Here is a 10,438-nt window from a genome sequence, read left to right as displayed (position 1 = left end):
AAAAAGAAGAAGAAAGAAAGAAAGAAAGAAAGAAGAAAGAAAATTCTCAGTAGTTAATAAAATATTAACTACAGTACTAATCCTATATATTAGATCTGTAGAATTATTCATCCTACATTAGTGCAACTTGTACCCCTTTGTCATGTTAGGGTTTCTGCAAAGGGAATAACATAAGATAGGACACATTTTATAATATCATTTTATAAAGGAGCACCCAAGAATCATATACAAATGCATGAAAGCTATCCACACATTAAATACTAAAGAATTCAGCTGAGAGCCTAGATCCTAATACCCTGTATGAATCCAGCTGAAATCCTACAGCTCATAATGATGCCTCCCACAAGTCCAACTGGAGGCCCAGAGCTCATGACTAAGTCTCATGCAGGCCTGCTTCCTGGATCTGTGCTAGGAGAGCCCAAAGGTCAGGGGTGAAATCTAGAAAATTTGTGCCAGTGGGTTGAAGACTCTGTGCTAGCAAGCTGAGAGATCTGAACTGGAGCCAGGAAGTAATGCTCAAAGTAAGCACCAGAGCTCCCCCAAAAGTGCCACAGCCATACTCAGCAATAGGGAGGTTATGAGCTCCTATAGCAATGAAAAAAGCTGAGTTCCTATTAGGAAAGCCAATGTGAAAATCTTCTCCATGAGGCTGAGCAGTGCACCATCTTCCCCTCCAGAGCCAGGAAGCAATGCTTAAGATGAGGACAAAAGTTTCTCCAAAGCTCACTGGGAAAGCCAGTATGACAAGGTCCTTTAGCAGAACACCCCAAGAGAACTAGCAGTGTCCAGCAGCTCCAACACCTTCTCCAAACAGCACCCCTAATAGTGTTTTGGCAGTTTTTCCTACTCTGTATTTTATGCTACTGGCAACAATCCTCAGGGGGTCCTCCCACACCCAGCATCACACTAGTTTAATTCAGCTGGGTCTTATAAATTGACCACCAGTTAGAAATTCACTATACCCTTTATCTACACCTCCCCTTTACTCCTACACTTATAAATTATAAATTTCCTATTATCCTACTCTTTTTCCATATGGTCCATCTTTTCTGGATGCCACATATGAGAAAGATTGCACAGTAAATTTTTATGAATCTAGTTTATTTCACATAGCACAATGTCCTCCACATGCATTCATCTTATTGCAAGTAGCAGTAACATCTTTTAATTCCATCTTTTAAAAGAATTATACATGTATTTTCTTCACTGTTGGGGCAAATACCCAACACTAGCAACTTAATGAAAGAGAAGTTTACTTTGGCTCACACTTTACAAATATCTGTCAAAGCTTAGTAGGCTCAAGCACAGAACCCCTGTGGATGAAAAGCCTGGGAGGAGAAGACTACATGACATCAAGACAGCCAAGAAGCAGAGAAGAAGAACTGGGAAAAGGGACCTAACTTGCCAGGTCAGAGTCCCATGGCCAGGTTCCTCTGATCATGCCTTCTCCAACGGCAACATCGCCCCATCATTCAGTCACTTTCCCAAACCCTGCCTATGAGCACATGTGAATGTGATCTTTGGTAGACATTCTCCATCTCAGCCATCACACACACACACACACACACACACACACACACACACACAGTGTTCTTGGCTGTTGTGAATAATATTGCAATGTACAGAAGTAGTAAGACTCCTACCTCTATAAGGTGGTGTTTTCTCATGCTTAATTTTATTTACTTCAACCATTTTATTTCTACATATTTCTACATAAAGATTACATTCATCATAGGGAATTGTGTACATGTGCATAACACCTCTCCAGTATTTTCCCCTTTCCCTCCACCTCCTGTAGTTTGCCAGCAGAAGATTCATTCATATAGCTTAAAAGTTCTTAGAAAGTTATCATATATACAGAAATCATACTAATAGATCAAAAATACCTTAAAGCACATAAGATAATTGTACTAAATCAAGACATACTTCTAGATACAGTTTGTATGCTGGAGTATATTTTTTCTCCTACTTGTGTTTTATTTTATATTTTACTTCCATGTTGAGCTTTTTGTATGAGAAACTGTGTGATATTTAAGCATGTGCATCTGATTTATTTCATCTAACATTGTATTCTCAAGGTATATCCATTTTCCTACAAATGACTCAAGTTTATCCTCTTTTGTCTCATTGTTTTATTTTTAAGTATTTTTTTTATTCTGAATGGAAGTTGTTTAATAGATGTATGCTTTGTGAATAGTTTTTTTCCCTGCATGATTGTATTTTTAACAGAGCTTTCCCAAGGGAAACTATATTTAATTTTGCTCTTTGATAAAAAATATTTCTTCTATTATTTAAGAAATATTTACCTATACCAGGCATCAAAAGACTAATCTCAATACATTTTCTTCTGGAGGCTTTATAGTGTGATGCCCATGATCTATTTTGATGTGTGATAGATAGACAGACAGACAGACAGACCAACAGATAGAGGTTTTTTTGTTTTGTTTTGTTTTTAGGAAAGGGTCTATAAGGTGCTCAGGGTCTCACTACTAGATCGGACTCATAGTGATTTTCCTGTTTTCAACCTCCCAAGCACTGCGATTACAAGCACATGCCACCAGGCCCAGTCTCAATTGCTTTCTCAGCATGTCCCAGGGGCAGGGCTGGCACTGCAAGTCACAAGTCAAACCTGGCAGCTGTGCTCTGCCAAGCAGGTGCTTTAGTCAGTTGAGCCATTTGGCTGACCCTGTGAATTGTTTTTTGTAAGCAAACACTTTAATTTTGGATCTGATTTTATGTTTAAATTTTGACCTGATTTTCTTTTTTTCTTTTTTTTGGAACCGGATATTGAACTCAGACTCTTGCACTTGCCAGGCAAGCACTTATTCTGCTGAGCCATCTCCCTGGCCCCTTGACCTGATTTTCAATCTTTCTTATTTTAGTTTTTCTTTTCTTTTATTCTTGTTAGTATGTTTGTGATACACATTTTGATTTATTTTATGAGGTGTTGAAATATTAAAGTTCAATTATTTTGATATGAATGTCCAATTATTCTACCATTTAATAAAACAAATTTTCTATTTTTAATTTTTTTAAAATTATGTATTTGGTATAGGGTCTCACTACACAACTTGGGCTTGTAGTGATCCTCCTGTTTCAGCCTCCTCAGTTCTGGGATTACAGGTCATACCACCATGCCACATCTTGGTGGCTAGCTTGGTGCACCCTGAGTGGGGTCAGCATGGCATGTCATACCAGAGATGGAATCCAGGTCCTTCCACTTGCCAGGAAGGCACTTAGACTACTGATCTATCTCCTCAGCCCACAAACAAGTTTTCCTATATTTATGTGGTCCTTTATTTTTTACTACTACTTATTATTATGAGAATAAAAGAATTATATATTAATTTATTCACCATTTGTCTTCCTTTCCAGATTGAAAATTTTAAAGAAAGGACTTTGTCTTCTATGTTGCATGTTAAAGAGGTATACATATGTTTGCTGAAAGAATGAGTGATATATGTCAATTCCAGATAAAACAAGCACCTACTTTATTTTGTTCAGATAATTGGACTAAGTCACCTGGAGCCATCATCAATTTTTTCTGCATCTGTCTTCACTTTATCATCTTAGATTCATTGGCATTTGTTCTGTCTACTGTATTATACCTAGGCTTGCTTCACTTGAAATTAACCTACAAGTGTAATGTCTCCAAATACCAATCTTCTTTTCAAGTGTAAACAAATCTATGTCTAGGTATGTAGATTATCTTGTGCGGGTCTGAAAATTTAAACAGTCATAATATTTTATATTTTATGAAAGGAGGACTTGAGTGTTGAGTTAGGAAAAGAAATTATTACTGCTATAATTATGACTATTTTTGTCACCTATAAAGTTCATGGTAACTTCTCTCTCTTCTGTCAACTAACAGAAGTTTTCTATGATTTTACTGAAAGCCACATCTATACAAAATTATGCTCTATCAGATCAGTCTCTGGATTAATGCAGGGCAAGTGAATCAGATTCAACAAATCAAATTGGTAGGACAGTTTCAATAATTAACACATTGCATACTCTCTTCCTCGTGGTTATTTGCTATGCAAGATGCAGACATGATATACTATTTAAAAACACTATTACAACAAATCTCTCTATTCATTAAGAGAATGTTATGTGTTATGTTGAGCTGTAGGGGACTCAGGTCAACAATTTCTGACACTGCCAGTCAAGAAGAAGACCCAATACTATTATGGACTACTGAATTCTTTTAGAATATTTTGCTGAGTTAACACACCTATAATATTCAAATGACGGAACTAAATGAAAACTGACTTTTAAGTGGGAGAAAAATGATGATAAAACAAGCGTAAACAATTGTTTCATGAGCACTAATTAATTTTCAGTGAACACAATGAGAGAAAAATTAGAAAAATCATGCCATTCAGAATAACATAAAAAAAAAGAAATACTTAGAAATTAATCTCACAAAGGTTATAAAAGGTTTATACAGTGAAATTTATGGTACTCTGAGAAAAGAGATTGAAAATGCAAAAATATTCCATGTTCCTGGATAGAAGAATGAATGTTGTGAAAATGACCATACTCACAAAATTGTTATGCAGATTAATTTTGCCTAATTTTTATGTGCATTTTCATTTTTCTCAAGGCAGCCTTCATGTCCTTATTCCGGAGGCTGTAAATCAGTGGGTTTACAAGTGGGGTCACTGAAGAGTAGATCAAGGTTACAATCTTCTGTGTCCCAGCTGAATTTCCAGAGTTTGGGCTGATGTACATCACCATGATGGTTCCATAGAACAGGGACACCACAAGTAGGTGGGAGCCACAGGTGGAGGAGGCTTTACGTCTACCAGCTCCTGAGGGTACACGAAACACTGCTCTGAGAACCAGGGTATAGGATATGAGGATGAAAAAGAAGGTGATAAAAATAATGAGTGAGCTTAATAAAGAACAAGAAAGCTGAATTCCAGGTGCAGGGATGCAGGACAGGGCCAGAAGAGGCCCAGGGTCACAGACAAAGTGGTCAATGGTGTTTGGGCCACAAAAGGGGAGTTGAGTGATAAAATAGATTGGGACTGGATAACAGAGGAAGGCTGTCACCCAGCAGAGGACAACCGAGTTTAGGCAGAGATGATTGCTCATGATGGTAGGGTAGTGGAGAGGCCGGCAGATGGCCAAGTATCGGTCAAAAGCCATGAGAGGCAGTAGGAATGTCTCAGCAGTGCCCAAGGAGAAGAAAAAGTAGAATTGGAGAAAGCAGGCTGTAAAAGAAATGGTTTTAGACTCAGAAAGGAAGTTCTTTAACATATTGGGAACAGTGGTATTGATGTAACAGATCTCCAAGAATGAGAAGTTGGCCAGTAGGAGATACATAGGAGTATGGAGCATATGTTCCATTTTCACTGCACATATGATAGCCCCATTTCCCATTAGTGTCAGGATATAGGACACAGAGAACAGCAAGAAGAGGAGGATCTGAACCTCTCTGGAGCAGGAAAAACTCAGGAGTATGAACTCAGACACTCTGTTGCCTGCTGACATATTCATGGCTTCCTAAAATACAGAGAAAATAAAAATGAAAATGTCTCAGTGACCTTATTTCCTAATCCTGAGAGATATTTCCTTTTTCTGGACACTCAAACTCTTCACATTCTATTAAATTAATGATAAGAATACTACTGAAGCCTATTAAGCTTTCCAGAGAACTTTATGTTATCAGGCTCTGAATGTTTTCATCATACCTCATTACTCTTTCAGAAGTTTCTCACAAGATACGATCTTTTACCATAATCTACTTGGAAAAGATTAACAACAGTCCTGGAGTTTATGTCCCAGATTTCAAATGCAAAGAGTCTTTACTACTGAACACAGACTTTTATTAACATGGAGTTTTGGAGTCAGAAAAACAAATATAAGGCATTGTGGGAAAAGGAGAGAAAAGGGTAACAAGTAGTACAATGAAAATTTTGTGTATTCCACTTTTAATTTGGATTTGAGTTAGGTTTATCAATATTCTCATCTTACGATGACTCAGACAAAACATGCCCAAAATTACATCTTACTTTCAGTTTTCCTCAGAGCTTATTAACTCAGGAAAGTTTCAACTGTTCACACATCTACATAGTGTATTCAGTTGGGCTCTTTTAATGGTTGTATTATAAAACATATGTAAGCATTAGGCTTCTCAGAAAGTCTTCTGAGCGGTAACAATTACTGAGGAGTGGATTTGATATATTACTTTAGGACTTTTGAGCCAGAGGTCTCAAGATTTCTAAAGATACTTCTCTTCTGTTTTATTGATGTATATAGGGGCTGATCAATATTTGGTGTTCACAAATAGAGGCCTCTGGGTACCAAGGCCAAAGGGGGAGCTATGATCCCTTTAGTCAGGAATCCTTCTCTTACTCCTTTACACTTGCTGTTGCTTGAATCCCAAAATAGAATAGAAAGTTGGAGCTGTGTTGAAAGGCAAGGAAAGAGAAGGGGAGACAAGAGAAAGGAGGAAAGTAGAGAAGAAAAGAGAAGGGAGAGACACTATGGAAATCTTCAATGCACTAGGTTTAGTTTGAAACTCTGTGTAACTTAAATGGTGAGAGAGGAAAAAAATAAGTCATTGTAGTTGCCCAACTTTTGTTATAAGTAGTTTGGTCTTAATTTCTTCATTTGTGTTCTGTATTAATGCAGATACCATATTAATGACAACAACTATCTTTTGGGGCCAAATGACCTAAAGTGAAAACAATGAAGTAATGATGTTCATTCAAGCAAATACAAGTATAAAATGCAATCCTGAGCACTTTACTAAAAGTGTGCTAGTTCTTTGTATTAGTTATAAAAATGGTACTTTCCAGATCACATCATGGATACCTTCAAGGATAATTTTAAATATTGCATGGAATGGGGGGGATTCATAATATTCCACACTTCACCTTACTTTGAGTTGTCTCTTGATCCTGTAAATAGATTATTTTTGCATAGAATAGTTGTGAGCACAGAATTTCAGAGCACCCAAGAAGCAATGAAGAAAGAACACAAAATCAAGAAATACTTGATGATAAATATGGTTGTTAATAACCATTATTTTGCAGTGGAAGTGGGATTGACCCCAGCCATCTGGAGTCCTAAATTATCCTGCTGCTTTTCTATCCTAATGGCTGAAGCAAATATTACCTAAAACAAAGGAGAGCTAGAGGTTTCTCAGCTCTCCATCATAGCCTTTTTTTTTTTTTTTTTTTGAAGACCTTTCTGAATTTCTTTTCACTACATTTTTTTTCTTCTAAATATCTGACTTTCTGGGGGGGGGGTTGCCAGTTAGCTCAGTTGTTTAACTGCCTGCTTATGCAAATAGTCAGGCACAGGATACTGAGGTTTGGGTTGGATCCCCAGCTCCACAGGCCTTACCAGACCCACACTAAAGGCAACCTAAGCCAGCAAAAAAATAAAATAAAAAATAAAAAAAATAAAAAATCTGGCTCTCAGTGGGTAGTGCAACTAGCAATATTTATCAACACTGAAATTTTCTATGTATTTATTTGTTTATTTGATACAGGGTCTCACTACATAGCTCAGACTCATAGTGATCCTCCTGTTGCAGCTTCTCCAGTGCTGAGATTACAAGTATGCACCACAATGCCCATTTTCAGTGGTTGGCTTGGTGCAGTGCTACCATGGCATGTAGTACCGGGGATCGAACCTGAGTCCTTGCTCTTGCCAGGCAGGCACTTAGACCACCAAACTATCTCTGCAGCTCCCTAACTACCAGTTAATAAAGACAGAAGTTGTACATCACTGAGTACTTGCCTCTCACACTTCCTGGAGTTTCCCAGCACTCTTACTTGTGAAGATGAATCTCTTTCCATCCTTTTATGTAACACAAATGAAAGCAGAGTTAAAATGCATGTTTAAGAACTGTCATAAGCTTGCATTGCTTCTGAGTCCATATCCTTATAGAACTGGCAGATGTGACTTATAATCTTCTGTTTTGACTGAGTAAAAGCCAGATGGGGTGGAGGGCATGACTTTTTTGGCTGCTACTCACCACAGAGGTAGAGCTTGCAGAGGTATTGGCATATTTACAACACACAGAGATTCTGTTGTTGTGTGTTGCTGTGATAACTCGATGTACTAGCCCTAAGGGATATGGCCACTTGTGGACTCCCAAAGTGGGACTTTCTGGAGGAAGGTTATCAATCCCAGGTGATCTCTTCCCTTGAGAACCCACTAATTGTCTCCTGGGATCTACTTTCTCTATTAGTCATCATAACTCTCTTCCTATTCTTAGAGAACCTGTTTATTTCACTCTGTTGGCAAGTTACTGTTATGATGGTATGAACACTACAGCAGTGTGAGTTGGAACAAGAGGCGTTTATCTTTCTGTTCTTTCACATTCAAATTTTTCTGTTATTTTGAGTCTGTCTACAGATGGATTCTCTAGTTTATCCATGAGAGTACTGAATCCTAACCACTAGTCTACCAGAGAACAGAGATGTATGTATAAAATTAACTTTATAAGGCCTTATAAAATAAGCAAATGAATCTGATGATCTCAGTTAGTCTTCTCTTGTTGCTGGGACAAATACCCGACACTCAAAATGAAGGAAGGAAAGGCTTATTTAGCTCACAGTCACTGGAGGTTTCAGTCCATATTCAGCTGGTTCCAAGGCAGAATGGCACATGGCAGAGGGCAGCAGTTCTTGGCAGCAGAATTCAGCAAAGCAGCAACAGCAAATGGTAGGAGTAGCAACAACAATGGCTGCAAAGAGTAAGTCTGTCTCTCTTAAATTGCATGCAGGCTGTGGGCCCAAGGCTGGGTGTAGTACTCACACCCATAATCCCAGCAGAACTCCCACCCATAATCCCAGTGAATCAGGATTTAATCACAAACTCTAGAAGTCTCCCCCATGACTTATATAAGGCTTTGAGAGAACAACTAGACACCAAAGAACATAAATGCATATATGGTAATTAACTTTACAAGGCCTTATAAAAAATAAACAAATGATTCTGCTGTTGGAAAAGTAATTAAAAGGTAGCTAGAAGAATTGAGACATATTATGTACATGTAGCAATTATGAATTAAAGTGATCATTGTGTACTACAAATATGTATTCATGAAAATTTTAAAAAAGGGCATTATTCTCCCTTTATGCTTTTAGATTATTGTAAATGTTTTTTGTTTCCTTTCGTTTTTTAGTAGATATTCCTACATGATGAGATGGCTGTTGAAATTTTCTTGCTTTAGGTAAGTAATGTACTAAGTAAGAATATGTTGCAAACTTATTCCTGTTTGTTTTCATTATGTGTGTGTGTGTGTGTGTGTGTGTGTGTGTGTGTGTGTTGTGTGGCACATGTGCATACATGGGTATACACACATACATCTCACTGTGTAACAGATTTTTTCTTCTAATCATGGCTCAAAATATCTCTAGTGAGGAAGAATGAGTGTTAATAATTTGAGTACATGACAGTCAGTGAGGAAAATAGATTTTTGGGTCAGAACTTGAACTTTAAAGAAAGAGGGCATTGGAAGTTCCTTTTCACACACACACACACACACACACACACACACACACACTTATTGTAAAAGTCTACTTGGGCAATGCTTCAATCCTTTTGGTGCTGCAAAAAAGAACACTGAGTATTTTACAGTGAACAAAATTTGTTTTCTCACAGTTCTGGATACTAGGAAGTCCAAGATGAAGTGCTAGCATCTGGTGAAGTCCTCTTACTGCATTATCATGTGGTACAAGCCATAGAGATAGCTCATCAGCATAAGCACCTGCCTGGAAAACACAAGATCCTGAGTTCGATCCCCAATACCTAAATAAATAAATATATAAATAAATAAATAAAATTGCTATCATGTGGTACAAAGCAGAAGAGCAAAAAGAAAGAGTCCATTCCCAAAAATTATTTCATTAAGGCACTGAGTCCACTTAGGAGGACAGAGCATTCACAACCTGATCACCTCTTATATTTTCCAATTCCCATTCCCATTACATTGCCAATTTATTTCAGCATGAAACTAGGCAGGGACAAATATCCAAGCCATTTCAGATCACTGGGACCTAACTTCATAGATTTGGTGGATTAAACAATGGGGATACATTTCTCACAGTCTTTGATATCGGGAGGTGTAGGGTTAGGATGCCAGCTGATTTGGTTCCCTAGGGAAGGCTCTCCCCTTGGCTCCCCAAAACATCATTTTAGTCTGTTATCAAAGGGTGAAAAGAGTGAGAGTGTTGCCTTTATGATCAGTCTTAATTTTTTTTCATAGAAATGTTTTATATGAATGATTACATTAGTTCCTCATTACATTATTGCCCTCTAATTTTATCCATTTTTTTTCAAAACCCAGCTGAACTGAATCAGTGCTGTGATGGCTGTGGAAGTCCCACCTGAGAATTATTGCCAACAACATAAGAGGACAACTGGAGGGGAAGATGCTAGTACTGTTGATCCTCCTGGAGAAGCTTGTCAT

General features: G+C 37.7%; 1 protein-coding gene across 1 annotated transcript; it reads right to left on the bottom strand.

Moving 5' to 3' along the window:
* Positions 1–4,563: 4,563 nt before the first annotated feature.
* LOC101584232 (olfactory receptor 11H6-like) lies at positions 4,564–10,438 on the bottom strand. Its single transcript, XM_004644018.2, has 2 exons — positions 10,411–10,438; positions 4,564–5,489 (listed from the first exon to the last, which is right to left on the bottom strand). Exons 1-2 carry the CDS (start codon positions 10,436–10,438, stop codon positions 4,564–4,566), a joined length of 954 nt encoding a protein of 317 aa, XP_004644075.2.

Source organism: Octodon degus, unplaced genomic scaffold (genome assembly GCF_000260255.1).
Source record: "Octodon degus isolate 3935 unplaced genomic scaffold, OctDeg1.0 scaffold00189, whole genome shotgun sequence".
Taxonomy (NCBI): Eukaryota; Metazoa; Chordata; class Mammalia; order Rodentia; family Octodontidae; genus Octodon; species Octodon degus.
The sequence above is the reverse complement of the archived record's forward strand: the minus strand, read 5'-3'. Positions and strand labels throughout refer to the sequence as shown.

What these genes read in the sequence shown, in the direction of transcription:
- LOC101584232 (XM_004644018.2), bottom strand. Translation starts at nt 10,438, where the DNA reads ATGACAAGCTTCTCCAGGAGGATCAACA. An exon ending in CTTCTCCAGGAGGATCAACA is followed by an intron (nt 5,490 to 10,410) that starts GTACTAGCATCT and finishes ATATGTCAGCAG; the next exon opens with GCAACAGAGTGTCTGAGTTC.